Genomic DNA, 15,484 nt, shown 5'->3' with positions numbered 1-15,484 from the left:
ACATCATCCTGTAATGGTTCCATAACTGACAAAAAAAAAATGAGTTGACTACATGTTCACTATGATGGATTATCTATCTCAAGCAATGTTCAAGTCTCTGCAAGTTGATTTTCATACAATACTGAAATATATGGAAATCAATGCTGCCTGAAATTTAGAAAACAAAAACGTTCAAAAAAATCTAAAATGCTACAATATTCTTTGGAAAACAGTTGGCAGTAATGGAAAGTATACATCATATGTAGTAAATGAGCTAAAATATGAAAGAAAAAAAAACACCAGTATGACATTTCTTATGATCTTCTATTGGGCATGCACAGGCCATTTGAGCCAGCACCTTTACATCACTGTTTTCCAAAAGCTGTCTTTTTCCCGTCCACACTACAATGTGAGTCTAGCGTTTTCAAATCTATTCACTTTAGAAAGTGTTTTCAAAAAGATCTGTTTTACATGGTCGAAAACGCAGACTTGGTGTGGATGGAAGGCCAAACCTGAGAAAAATAATGCGTATTCAAATGTATGTGTTAGTATGAACATGGGATTAAACTAATTTTTATGTTTACATGCACTTTCGCGAAATGATTAATCACTGAAGGTATTACTTAGATATGGGGAAAATCATGTAAAAGCCTTTTTCGTGTTATTTTTATTGAGGTAAGGTGAACAACAGAGTTAGCATGACACAATCAAAACTAGCGTTTCGCTCAATCTTTTGATTTATTTGTGCACGGAAATGTCTGAGTCAGGTTTCTTTTTGACTTTTTGCAATTGCTCATGCAAAAAGTCACCAGATACAGAGAACCAGATGCTGTTGGTGGAAGCACTGCATACTGAAGGAATCCATGGTAGCAAAATTATGAAGTTTTCAATTCAAATACAGGCTTTAATCAAAGTATTGCATTCAAGGGGCATCTGGGTAGCGTGGTGGTCCAGTCCGCTGCCTACGAACATGGGGATCGGCGGTACAAATCCCTGTGTTACCGCCGACTTGATATAATTGGACATGTCTGCGGGTGGGAAGCCGGATGTGAGTATGTGTCCTGGTCGCTGCACTAGCGCTCCTCTAGCCGGTCGGAGTGCCTGTTCGGGGGGGGGGGGGATAGTGTGATCCTCCCATGCGCTACGTTCCCCTGGCGAAACTCCTCACTGTCCGGTGAAAAGAAGCGGCTGGTGACTCCACATGTATCGGAGGAGGCATGTGGTAGACAGCCTCTCGAGACACTCTCGATGGTACTGCCATAAAAGTTCATAAGAGTTTTAGTATGCATACCAAAACTCGAGATGCCTCCGAAAACATAGTCTCCGCTGTGCCTCTTCAGGATGCAATTGGTGTTGAAAGACCACGTGAGGTTGTCTGTGATGTTTAAACCGAGAAATCTAAAACTGTCCACAATTTCAACAGATGACCCATTGATGGAATTAGGAATGTGATTTTCTCTGCTCTTTCTAAAGTCAACAATGATTTCATCTGTCTTATTGACATTTAGAGAGAGTTCATGTCAGACCTTTTTTCTCCTTTTTATATGCAACCTATAAAAATAAAATGAAAAACAATCAAACATTTTAGGACAAAAAGGAAAAATACAAAACTTACAATAACCTGGTTGCATAAGTGTGCACACCCTTTTATCACAGGGGATGTGGCTGTGTTCAGAATTAACCAATCACATTCTAACTCATGTTAAAAAGTAGTTAGTATACACCTGCCATCAGTTAAAGTGACTGTGATTAACCCCAAATAAAGTTCAGCTGTTCCTGTAGGATTTTTCTGCCTTCTTGGTTGCATCCAACTGCAAAAGCCATGGTCCACAAAGAGCTTACAAAGCATGAATGGGATCTCATTGTAGAGGCATCACATATGCCATGGAACACAATGAAAACAATCATCAACAAGTGGAGAAAATATGGCACAACAGTGACATTACCAAGAACAGGACATCCCTCCAAAATTAATGTGAAGACAAGGAGAAAACTGGTCAGGGGGGCTGCCAAGAGACCCACAGCAACATTAAAGGAGCTGCAGGAATTTCTGCCAAATACCGGTTGCTCCGTATATGTGACAACAATCTCCCATATTCTTCATGTCTGGGCTATGGAGTGGGGTGGCAAGATGGGAAGATTTTTCGCACAAACAAAACATCCAAGCCCAGCTAAATTTGGCAAAAGGCTACACCTAGTTCCCCAAAACCATGTGGGAAAATGTGTTATGGTCTGATGAAACCAAAGTTAAACTTTTTGGCCATAATTCCAAAAGGTATGTTTGGTGCAAAAACCACGCAGCACATCACAAAAAGAACACCATACCCACGGTGAAGCATGGTGGTGGATGGCAGCATCAGGCTTTGGGGCTGCTTTTCTTCAGCTGGAACTGGGGCTTTAGTCAAGGTGGGGAGACTCATTAATAGCTCTAAATACCAGTCAATTTTGGTGCAAAACCTTCAAGCATCTGAAGGGGAATTTCACCTTTCAGTACGAAAAGATCCAAAGCACACATCCAAATCAACAATTGTATGGCTTCATCAAAAGAAGAATAGCATCTAGGAATGGACCAGCCAGAGCCCAGACCTGAATCCAATTGAAAATCTGTGGGGTGACCCGAAGAGGGGTGTGCACAGGAGATGCCCTCACAATTTGACATATCTGTAACGTTTTTGCAAGGAAGAGTGGGAAAATATTGCCAAGTCAAGATGTGCCAAGCTGATAGACCTAAAAAGGCAGAGTGCTGTAATAAAATCAAAAGATGCTTCAACCAAGTAGTAGTTTAGGGGTGTGCACAGTTATGCAACCAGGTTATTGTACGTTTTTTACTTGCTGTTTTTTTTTAACCTACATCATTTTTTATAGGCTGCCATTTCAAAAAAAAAAAAGGAAAATGGAAAAAGTTCCAACATGATTTATCTAGGTTTCTTTTTTTTTTTAACATCAAAACAAGCCCTGACATTTTAACAGGGGTGTGTCGACTATTTATAGCCACTATTTTTTTCTCCACATTATCTTGCTGCCCTGCAAGGCTGGTGATATCTGGCAGTTCTTACTATTACCAAGCCAAATGACAACAATAACTGAGCAGGGGGGAGAGAGAGAGAGAGAGAGAGGGAGAGACAGAGACAGACTTTTGATGTTCTTTAATGAACAGTCACCTCATAGAACAACACAAACTATTAACATACTTAAAAACCTCACATAATGGTCCGCGGTGGTGTAGCGGTCTAAGCATCGGCTTTGTATCGATACAGTTGCCCACTGGGGACCAGGGTTCGCGCCTCAGTCTCGCAGGTTCCAACTATGGCCGGATTCAATGAAGCAGCAATAATTGGCAACGCTGTCTTCGGGAGGGGGGCGGAGTCGGCTTGTATTCGTCACATGAATGAGTCTCTGGGTGTGTCGGAAAAAGCAGTGGTTCGGCCTGGATTCGCCTTGTCATGAAAGTGGCGAGGCGTCTCCTTCGAGACTGCGGCCGGAGAGACGCAGTTGGCGAACGCATGCAGTACACCTCACAAACCACCACAGCCACACACAACAACTACCACCATCAGACCTTCGCCAGCAACCCCACAGGCTGTTCAGTTTTACATATGATTGCATGCATACTGATCACACCAACCATTACAAACAGGTAGTCAAGCCCCCTCACCAACAAAACATACAGCCCTCCCTACAGACCGGATATGTTCAAAGCCCATGGTATTAATAGCTTTTGGGAACGTGAGATGGAGTGTAGTAATGCCTCATCTCTTGTTTGAAAGAAGTGCATGACCTCATCACTTGTTTGAATAACCAGCAACTATTTCTAAATTACTCGACAAGAAAAGGCAGGTTGGCAGGTAAAACATGGGCTGAATCTGGCTGGTTCATTGTGAAATCCACCACCTTTTTGGAAGCTGAGTCTGTTTTGTGCTCTGATGGCACTTTAGGAATTTAGATTTGTTGAAAGGTGCAACATTTATGCTTTCCTAATGCATATCAGGAATCAGGGACACTTTGTCATTTAATTTCATGTACCCAAGTACATGAAATGATATAGCATTTCCTCCAGCCCACAGCAGTGCAACACAAAAACCAAAACACATATCCAAAAACTAAAAGAACACACATATCCAAACTAACACATATAATCCAAACTAAACAAAAAAAAACTGTCCAAGGAAACGAACGCCAGCCAGGAAGACTGTCAGAACTGCCTATCTGCATGGGCTAGCAGTTAGCTTAGCCTGCCCCGCTTCCACATCCTGTCAGACCGCCCACAGTGTTTCCTCTTTGGGCGCAGCTCCGGCAGGGCTGTGGTCCTTGGGCCCACCGGACACAGCAGACCAGGGTCCCTCAGCTAATCCAATGCCAGCTCTCCCAGGCAGACACCCTTGACACAACTCCCTGCACTCCACACGATGACACCAAAAACACCACAGTCAATGCCAGATAAGGCCGCCACCAGACCACCCTCAGTGTTTTCAGAACTGCCGGTCTGCATGGGCTAGCAGTTAGCTTAGCCTGCCCTGCTTCCATGTCCTGTCAGACCGCCCTCAGTGTTACCTCCTCGGGCGCAGCTCCAGGCAGGGCCGTGGTCCCTGGGCCCACAAAAGCAGACTAAGCTCTCCCAGCCATCAAACGAAGACAAAACTTAGAGCAGATGTGGACAAAGACACTGCATAGACGGTGCTCAGTGAGGCCGCCACAAACGTAAGTTCGCACCACCGTCTTCCCACACCGGTACTGGGAGAGGCCACTACAAACAGGAATTCACGCTGCCATCTTCATCCCATGATCTTCCCATCATATGAATAGTAAATATTAGCAGAGGTTACTGAATGTTACTGTTGCTTGAAGGCCTGTTGGTGCATAAGACTTGGCTCGCACTTGCAGTCCTTATCTAGTAATTGCAGCAAACTAATGTTTATTGAAGGTGTTTGAAAATGGTATACATCTACACATGTGTAGGACCTTTCTATTTGAATTTGACTTGTCTTGATTGCTCGAGGGGGAGCTAAACTGCAAGTCTAATTTGCTTTTGATGGCATTACATAAAGTACACTGCTGAACAACAGAGGTCAACATTAAGACTGATAAGACACATTAAACCTTTAAATCTGTAGGGTAAACTATAGCAATGTGTGACTCAAACCTTAAGCAGCTGACTGGTTTCTTTTGTGGTTTCTGATGCCAGTGTCATACTTTGTTCTTCTTCAGGAAGGCACTTAGAAATACACTCACGGATCTCATTGAAGGTTGTTAATTTAATTTTAGTTCCATGAGTTCAACCTACCAATATAATCTTACGGCTGACCTTTTCAAACAATCAGGCGACTAGTTTCCAGCACCTGTAACTAACTCTTTTATGATCTTTTTCCAGACTATTATTTGTTCTATGCCTTTGACCTTTACAAGACATTACAAGAAGTAGACATTTCTTGTAATGTCAACGATCTGGGAATTCAAACTAATTCTAACAGTAAAATCATGATGTGCTTGCTGAATAAGACACCGTCTTAAAGCCCATACTTACATGTGTTTCAATTTTAACATGCAGCCATGGGCGTGATTGGGTAAGCTTTTCTTCTATAGCCCTGGATCTTTTTTTCTCCCCCACAACAAAAATAATTGTGTGGACATACTGAATATGGAGCTGCCAGGGAAGTGGAAATGAGGAAGGCCAAAGAGGAGGTTTATGGATGTGGTGAGGGAGGACATGCAGGTGACTGGTGTGACAGAGGAAGATGCAGAGGACAGGAAGAAATGGAAACGGATGATCCGCTGTGGCGACCCCTAACGGGAGCAGCCGAATGTAGTAGCATTAGTGGTGCGGACATACATTTAACAAAGTGACATTTGGCATATAAATTCTCTGCATGTTCTGCATCCTACACCACCCTCACATTCCACCTGCATTTACACACCAAACTTTTGGGGAAGAGATTGGAAAAGGAGGGTGAGGAAGTGGCACTTGTCTCGTGTGTTTTATCGTTTGCTTGACAATATTTCCTGCCCTTGCTTACCATTTTTCTTTTCCATTTTTTCATAGAAAAGTGTGTTCTTATACTTAATGACTCTAACATCATCATACCCTTCACATCCACTCCTGTATGTTTGTGCTATGTTTACGTTGTCTTGTTTCACCTAGTTTATTGTAAAGCGACTTTGAGTGTTAGAACTGTAGACCAACTGTCGGTTGCTGCAAACGTTGCATTGGTTGCTCGCTCCAGCAGATTTCTCCTCTATAACATCAGGAGGATTCACCCATTCCTCACCGACAAGATGGCACAGGTGCTCATCCAGGCTCTGGTCATCTCCCGGCTGGAGTACGGCAACTCCCTCCTTGCTGGTGCCCCGGCCATCAGACCTCTGGAGCTTGTTCAGAAAGCTGCAGCTTGTCTGGTGTTCAACCGCCCTAAGTTCTCCCACACAACTCCCCTTCTCATGTCCCTACACTGGCTCCCAGTAGCTGCTCGCATCCAGTTTAAGACTCTGATGCTAGCCTACAGGGCAGTGAAAGGAACAGCTCATTCCTATCTCCAGGCCATGGTCAAGTCCTACACCTCCACCCAACCACTTCGCTCTGCTGCTTGGGGACCCCTGTTTGCCCCGTCGCTCAGGGGCCCCTGCTGAAGACTAGTAGTTCTCCTGATTTCCTACGTTAAATGCACTTATTGTAAGTCGCTTTGGATAAAAGCATCGGCGAAATGACTGTAATGTAATGTAGAAAAGTGATATACAAGATTGACTTATTATTGTTATCATCATCATCATCATCAAAATTGACTTTACTGGAAATCGAATAAAGCCCCATCTTTTTTGCAGTGGTTAAGGGAGGTGCTGTCCTTGCTACCTTTAGAAAAGCTCCAATATAGAATATGTAAACCCACAAAAACTTCGCTTTGACCTGGAGTTCTTTCATGGACTTTATTGAAGGTTTTCCCTTTCATTCAATGTACTTTTTTACCTGGTTGTAACTACAATATTTACACAGATGTGTTTACTGTTATATTGTCTTCAAAAACAGTTACCATGTGGAATTGGAATAAGAAGTCCATGCACAGTCTTTTTTCTTCTTCTTCTTGAGCCTTGGGGGGGGGGGGGGGTGATTTCTACATGTTTTTTTTTTGTTTTTTTTGTATATACCCAGCAAACATGCCCCTGCGGGCCCACTGTGGGTAGGTGTGGATTTACTGTAGGGCAATGTGGGCAGGGGCAAACCCGCACTAATCCCACATGGTAGAGGCTAGTTCCCATCGATGCAGAGAACAGTCAGCTGAGCATGCGCAAGTACTCGTTGCCTCCATTGTTTGGGTAGGTTAAGGTTAGGGCGGGGTTAAGGTTGAAGTTAGCTAATCAGACGCAGAGTAGGGGTGGGTCTTCCTAAAATCCTAGCGCCTGGATGCTACGCGGGGCGTGTGGAGGCATGGTAGAGGCATTTCGCGCATGCTCAGTTGACCGTTCTCTACTCCATTTCCTTTCTCTGCATCGATGGGAACTAGCCTCTACCCATGTGGTTAGTCCATGCGGGGCCCACAGTAGTTTTGCCCTTTGAGGCCCCCATGAGGGTTTTCTGTGGGCAACCCACTGTGGTCTTGCCCACAGTAAGCCCACATGAGCCCCCTGTGGGTCAGCCCATGTGGGGCCCACAGCAGTTTTGACCTTTGAGGTCAACCCCCTGTTGACAGTACAGTTAAAACGTTTTAAGATTACTACTGCTTTAGGGTAAGCGGTACTCAAACTTTTTATTTACCACCCATGCCCAATGCTGCATATTGTCAGACCTCTGCAAAAATGACAGTAAAATGTAAACAAGTTTTCCAAGATATAACCGGTCCATCCCATACTTAACTAAAACTGCCCATCCAACAAGACAAGTACTGTCTCAACTTTTTGGTTTGTCGCAGCTGTTTCATATTATAGTTAAGAGAAAGAATACTAGTTTTTTGTTAATTTTTTGTCCCTGAAATGTTCCCATTGAGCAGCTCATGCTGTTTTTTTAACCAACTTAATTACAGATGAACTATTACTCATAACTTTACAATTTTAATAATTTTGAACCATCAGACATTTAGCGAACATACACACACAGCAGCTTATTGTAGTCTCATATAGTCTGCAATACATCTGATATGTTGTGCATGTGTGCAGTAATAAACTTGACACACTCAATCACTTTAACAGTACACAAGTAAATATAGCCTATAGCCCTGGTCCAGTTTGGGCTTGGTCATGAGGTGGTGCCAATCCTCATTACTTTAAATACTCCAAGGAGTTGGATTTGAGTAGTTTAATTTGAATTTTGCCCCATCGGAGTCCACGGAACAATCAAAAGTGTCAGTTTACCTAAATATAAAAACACAGTCACATACAGATAATTTCGGCTTTACTTGCCCAGGTTTCGAGACACCTCTGTTCGAGATTTGCCTCTACCCCAACAGGTGAATGGAATTGCAGGCTAGATTAAATGCTCCACCTGTGGCTAACTCATACTGTGCACTTACATTTCAATTGTTGTTTTCTTCAGATGCTGTGACAAAAAGCAGCCGGGCCACAGCATCCAAGGTGGAAGCTGCCATCAAAATGTGGCTCAGAAATGCCAGGGATAGAGACGGAGGAAGGAGCCGAAGGAGCAAAAAATAAATAGATTTAATGTTTGGGGGTTTTTTTAGATTTAATGTTCTTGTTGTGTTCAAATGTGGTTCTATGTTTGTTGTTCTGTTTAATAAAAGCATTTAATTTGGTATATAGCTTTGTTTTTCAATTCCAATTGTTTCCAATCTTCAATAAATTCTTTCTTCGTATAATTTATATTTTCTTCATTTTTTGTTTGAGCTGGCTGTCAAATGTCACTAGCATACCAGATACACATGGGGAACTATGGGCCCGTGTGGGACCACTGCTCCCATCCTAAAGTGTGGGCATACTATGGGCATGCTGCGGGCCCACAATGGGTCCCACTGAGGGCCCATTCTGCTTAGAGTGTGGGCTGCCCACTGGGGACCCACCAGGGGTCTTTAGTGTGGGGCCCACACGTGCCCCGCATGCCGTACATGAAATGCCCACTGTGGGCAGTCCACTGTGGGCCCTCTGTTCCTGCCCGCAGTGGCCCCACATGGGCCCCAAAGAGGCATGTTTGCTGGGTACTGTAAACCTGTTCCAGTGATTTGAAGTTGATCAAGTTACTTAGAGACCATTCTGGTTTTATAGGAGTGCAAAATGTTGCTCTCATATTTTAACATTAGGCATGGGAAGACCAATGAGGAGACCTGACATGAGACATGGGCTTCCCCTCATCATATTTTATTTTTATATATCTTATAAATCCATATAATTTCGTTATCCTGTTATATCCTTCTCTCACTAAGATATGATTTTGTTTTTATGGTGATGGTGGTCACGTGGCTCCTCATTATATTATTTATATCCAATATTTCCATTATAATGCTGTATCCTCTTTCAATGTTGTATTCTGTAAATTGTGTAAACACAGCATCCATTGCACCCATTCCATCTTGGGAGAGAGAGCCCTCCTCTGTTGCTCTCCCTGAGGTTTCTTCCTATATTTTCTCCCTGTTAAAGGACTTTTTTTAGGGAGTTGTTCCTTATCCAATGCGAGGGTCTAAGGACAGGATGTTGTGTTGCTGTAAAGCCGCTTGAGGAAAATTTATAATTTGTGATATTGGGCTATACAAAGAAAATTGACTTGACATGGGCAGGTGAAACGCCAGTTGGTAAGAGAAGCCACGTTCATACTAAAAGGTGAACGATGTAGTCAGAAGAGCTCTAAGTTGAAAAGGTGATGCTCCCTTTGTGTCTCTCTGTCTTCCCTCTTGTTCATTTTGTTGAAAGTTCAGAGCTGTCACAATTAACAGTGGCTTAAAATGCAGGAAGATGTTAGAAAGAATACTGAGATTTTCTGGTGGCTCAGCCAGTTTGTGCACAATGTAGGTAGAAGCATTTAGCCATAAAATTATACTCAAAGTAACCCATACAAATAAGAATCATAATTTCAGACTTTGGGTAACTTTAACAGGTCAACCTCTGAGATCGTTAGCATAGCGTCTCAGGAATAGCACATTAAGCATCAATATTTCCATTTCTGCCTTAACAGTCACTTGGAGAATACAAGTCCCCCCCCCTCTTTTTCTCCCCAATTTCACTTGGCCAATTGCCCCACTCTTCCAAGCCGTGCCGATCTCTGCTCCACCCCCTCTGCCAATCCGGGGAGGGCTGCAGACTACCACACGCTTCCTCCGATACATGTGAAGTCGCCAGCCACTTCTTTTCACCTGACAGTGAATAGTTTTGCCAGGGGGACGTAGCGCGTGGGAGGATCACGCTATTCCACTCAGTTTCCCCTCCCCCTGAACAGGCACCCCGACCGACCAGAGGAGGCGCTAGTGCAGCGACCAGGTTTATAGATTAAACAATACTTTAGAGGAGGATGTGAAACGAATTACATCCATGTCTACCCTACAGTCTACCTAAGAATTTTGATTTCCAAAATGGGTCATGGGCTTAGCCCCTGACATTGGCAGTCTAGTCACACTCCTGCACGCAACTAATTATAATTTAATGCTTCATGGCTTTTCTGCACATTGGCGAAGTCTGACAGAAAATGTACAGGACCATCAGGCTTGCTGACAGCAGAGTGACGGAGAGAGCGATGTTTCACTGACAACCTTGAACACATTTGTCAGTTTCTGTGGAAAGGGAAAGGTTCACACCCGTACCTATTAGTGTCTCTGCCTACTATTGAATCATTTGCTGATGCCCAACTCCAAACTGTAAGACAAGGTGTGCAGCATCCTAGCTGTAACAATTACTGACCAACAACATCAGTTGAGAATGGACCTGTAACATAACATGAAGAATGGCAGCAAAGACTCAAAGCTTCTCCAGGACAAGCAGGTAACTAGGGATTGCTCTGGGATTCACGCTACTGATGCATCTGACCCGGAAATTATAGACAAAGGGACAACATGGTAAGTGGCAGTAAACAACCAAATTTCTGAAGCATGTTCATGCTCTTTATAATAAAAGAGGTCTGTTGCCTACCAACATGAGGATCGCCGGTTCGAATCCCTATGTTACCTCCGTCCCTACAGACACAATTGGCCATGTCTGCGGTCAGGGAACCGGCTGTGGGCATGTGTCCCGATTGCTGCACTAGCGCCTCCTCTGGTTATTCGGGGCGCCTGTTCGGGGTGAGGGGGAACTGGGGGGAATAGTATGATCCTCCCACGTGCTACATCCCCCTGGTGAAACTCTTCACTGTCAGGTGAAAAGAAGTGGCTGGCGACTCCACATGTATCGGATAGATATGTTAGTCTGCAGCCCTCCCAGGATCGGCAGAGGGGGTGGAGCAGAGATCAGGACAGCTCGGAAGAGTGGGGCAATTGGCCAAGTACAATTGGGGGGAAAAGGGGGTAGATCCGAAATAAATAAATAAACAAAATGAAAGACGTTAATATCCTAAAATTTTTGGACTGGCGAGGAAAAAAAAAAAAACAGAAATAAACATTTTCCAAAAAGTCTTGAACACAGTGTTGGGAGCAGGATGGTACAAAATGTGACTTCCATCCTGTAATTCAACTCTGCAGTAAGTCTTGTAAACTTAGATTATTGAAGAGTATCACATTAATTTGATTATTCAACCTAATCAGATTAATGTCTGCGTGTAAGCAGAGTCTATATATTGTGACAATAAAACATCGAAACATTGGTAAAGAGCCAATGAGAGATTATTGTGCATTTTGAGACGTGATTTCTGACAAATTCAAGAATATAACTAGCCTCTAAAAAGATTCTTTACAAGCCATTATATGATCCACATAGAGAGCAATACATCTTCTGTGTCTGCAATACCAGTCATCATTGTCATCATCTCCAAAGACACACACTTGTTCCTATTTCTGTCTGCTTCCTGTGATGTCAGTGATGTGTCACATCCAGGAAGCTGTGGTAAGAAAATAACTGCTAGCTCCTGCACCATCTCTGCAAACATTAACACTTTCTGATAACCACCACAACAACAACAACAACACACACACACAAAACATTCAATAGTCCATTTTGCTTTATTTCCATGAAGATGTTCTGTGAGAATTCAATGGGCCCATATTACTTAAATGGCAGATCTGGGACCCATATGTACGTAGGTCTGGAAAAGGTGGGTCCCAGACAAACGTTTATCATTTAGCAGGATTTCATGCAGCTATCCCTTGTTTTTTTGTTTTACCAAAAGAACTACCATGACACAAAAAAAAAATGTCATTAATATATCTTGAATTTTTGAAACCTTTAAACCTCCAAATCTTCCCACAAATGCATGTGCAGATTTAGATTCTTCAATTTCCCAAACATTCATCTCTTTGGACTGGGGGAGGACACCACAGTACCCCAAGGAAACTCACATGCACTGGGGAAGTAGATGCAAATAACATGCAGGGTTGGCATCAAATCCAGGACCCTCCTGCAATGAAGCAACAGCGCTCACCACTTAGTCATCGTGTGTCTCCCTTGTGAAATGATCATGTACTAAATAACACTGGGATAATCCTAATGATGATTTAAACCATAATCAATAAATGTTTGTGAATGTTGTGGATCAGATGTGGCTAAGCTAGTTCTTTATCTATTGAACTGGGGTGAACTTTACATAAATGTAGCCTGGCTCTCGAGAAAACTGGCTGTGTGCACGTGTGTGTGTGTGTGTGTGTGTGTGTGTGTGTGTGTGTGTGTGATGTAGACTTATGACACCGTTTGCTGATCATATAGCTCTACTCCGTTCAATAGTCTCAGTGAGGGCCAACCACCCTCCGTAATCACTCTCAATACTGACCAGACCCACACAAGACTCAAGGCAATGGCTCAAAATCATGCACCATGGAGAGCAATCTGTATGTGTGTTGTCATTGCAACCCAACACTGCACCAGCTGATTTCACTTATTAGTCCTTCCCTGTTTGAAATTATCAACGTATATTTATCAAATGCACAGTGACAGTAACATGCTGGTAAAGAAATATTTTGATTCCACATCCCCTCTTAGCAACATGAGAATATAAAGCAACAATGTATAATGAAGTCTAAAATAAGGACAGAACGAAATGAAAAAGAAAAAAAAAACAGGTCATGAAAATGCGTTCAAGATAAACCCTGTCTAGTTGAAGGTGTGCTAATTGGTAAAATCAGCTGGTGCAGTGTTGGACTGGATTAAAAACCCACATAAACATGGCACATAATTGGGTACGAGCGCATGGACGCCACGGTTTCTCAACTATGGGGCTGGAAACCCAATTGGCGCTTTGAGGCCTTTGAACAACGTCACAAGCAAAGATCACAGAAAGTTGAATCAGTTCATCTGGACACAACGTTTGTTTTGAGAAACAAGCAAAGACCATCTCAAACAGAGTGAAAGGTCACGACTGTAAAAGCCATGGTCAAATTTAGGTCCCCTGATGGAAAACCCGAGTTCATTTTCAGAGATCAACCAGGGTCTCACGGGTAAAGTAAGGCGTGCGCATACACGCACGCACACTCACAAATAAACCACGAACAGGGCACAAGACTCACAGCTTGTTATCAGTCTCCTTACCTGAGGCTTTATTGGATACCGGACGATGGTCTGCATGGGCCTGTGCTGTTCTTCCTGCACCACTCTGAACCCAAACGTACACACTCAGCACACACACCAGCCGCACACCGTCCATATCTGCTGGGGAGGAAGAGCGAGAATAAAGCTCACTGGCAAACTACCCAGACACACCAAAGCAAACACGCACAGGGAGCAAATCACACTATAGAGTATGAGAGGTGGGTGGACGTTAAGAATATATTAGAAATGAGAAAAGCAAACAAAACGTACGAAAAACTGAGCATTTTGTTTCCTCTTGACAGAAAGAGAGAGAGAGAGAAGGAAGACTGGAAGGAATGTTCGTCCAGGATTTCAAGACCAAATATGACTTCTTTTCAAGTTTCAAGTCACATCGGCGAGATTCATCTTGCATTTTACCAACCTGATGCCTCCTAGATACACCATGAATTAAATGTGCATGGAAGTTTGGCTCTGTAAATTAGAGTCGAAGTGTCAGTTAAGTCGAGTCTATTTAACTACTATGTCTCTGAGGAGCTTCGAGTAGGCACACCATATCAACTAATTAATGGCTATTTGTTTTCGTTTATGAACCGCACCCAAAACAAATAAAAAAAATTTAAAAATCACCCGCTTCGTTCATTGCGTCGACATTTGCTCACCTTTAAAACATGTGATGTGCCGCCAATTACCTATAATATCCTTCCAAGAGGGTAAAACACAATACTAACAGGACAGCAGAGGGCTATCTATGTCCAACAACCCTGCGGTCCATTTGAAACCAGTTAATGATGTCGTGTTTTATGTTCCAGGCGTTGGAAACCAAATCCTCTCTCCTTGAGCCCGGTAGGAGGTGAACGTTAGAAAAGACAGGTGGCGAGAGTTGTCGCAGTAATTTCGCGGTATAAATTGGCGATGAGGAAAAAGTCGCCTCTGGCTCGATGAGCGAACTTCGCGAGGTCCCTCCCACCGAGTCAAACAGGCTTAACCCCGTGAGAAAAAGACCTGTCACGTCCAACGGCGTCAGTGCCCTGCAAGCCGCTGTAACAGACGGTAGAACAGCGACATCTTGAGGATTGAACGAGAAACTACAAGCTCTTTGTGTGGTTTCAGTGGAGATGCCGAAACGTGTTTGTTTTTTTTTCCTTCTATTGGTCAAATAAATGTTTCCCGTTATCACAAAGTCAAAATAAGCCAGGCAGAGCAGCGTTGCAAACTCGCAAAATATTCTGATGCCCGCAAGTGACGAGAAGTGGTTTAACCACGATGTTTTAGCCAACTAAATCAGGGGAATCGTCAATTTGTGCTGTTAGCTACCTTTACAGGCATAAAGGTATTAGTTTGGCTAAATTACCCACACTATAGGGCTAATCTTTTTTCCAAGGTTGTGACGACAATAGTTACTTAATACTGTCTTGGAAACAACTGGGCCGAGGCCATTTAAGCGAAAACACGGCTTACATCTTCATATCCGTATATCATCATCTAATACATGGCTAATATGTCACTCGCAACTCAAGGCCTCTTCTATGAAAAATTACATGTCACTATTTCTCCACACACGGGAAAAAAACAAACAAGAAAACCCCCCAAAGAACACAATGTTGCATAATGCATCCTTAGGCGTCAGATGAATTACCCTGAATGGGGCCTGGGGATATTGTACCACCGACATAAAGTAAGTAAACTTCCTCAAACTCCACCAGAGCCGTTTCAAACACTTCCCCTCCACAACTTCAGCAAGCTGAACTGACTTCCTCAACACAACTCCGCCCGTCCGCCTCTTGACAACTGAAGACATCCCAGAGAGAGAGAAGAGAGAGAGAGAGAGAGAGAGAGAGAGAGAGAGAGAGAGAGAGAGAGAGAGAGAGAGAGAGAGAGAGAGAGAGAGAGAGAGAGAGAGAGAGAGAGAGAGAGA

At 43.3% G+C, this 15,484-nt stretch overlaps 1 protein-coding gene across 1 annotated transcript in view; it reads right to left on the bottom strand.

The window, feature by feature from the left end:
- The window catches only part of stim1b (stromal interaction molecule 1b), an 86,512-nt gene extending 72,026 nt beyond the window's left edge, over positions 1-14,486 (bottom strand). The window contains exons 1-2 of the mRNA XM_056284841.1: positions 14,229-14,486; positions 13,570-13,686 (exon numbers count right to left, since the gene is read on the bottom strand). Of these exons, the coding sequence (XP_056140816.1) occupies positions 13,570-13,684 (115 nt within the window). The 5' untranslated portion in view covers positions 13,685-13,686; positions 14,229-14,486. The remainder of the gene's footprint in view (positions 1-13,569; positions 13,687-14,228) is intronic.
- Between the last annotated feature and the right edge of the window lie 998 nt (positions 14,487-15,484).

This window comes from Lampris incognitus, chromosome 8, assembly GCF_029633865.1.
Source record: "Lampris incognitus isolate fLamInc1 chromosome 8, fLamInc1.hap2, whole genome shotgun sequence".
In the NCBI taxonomy this organism is placed as follows: domain Eukaryota; kingdom Metazoa; phylum Chordata; class Actinopteri; order Lampriformes; family Lampridae; genus Lampris; species Lampris incognitus.
Note: the sequence above shows the minus strand (reverse complement) of the source record. Positions and strands in the feature narration are given on the sequence as shown.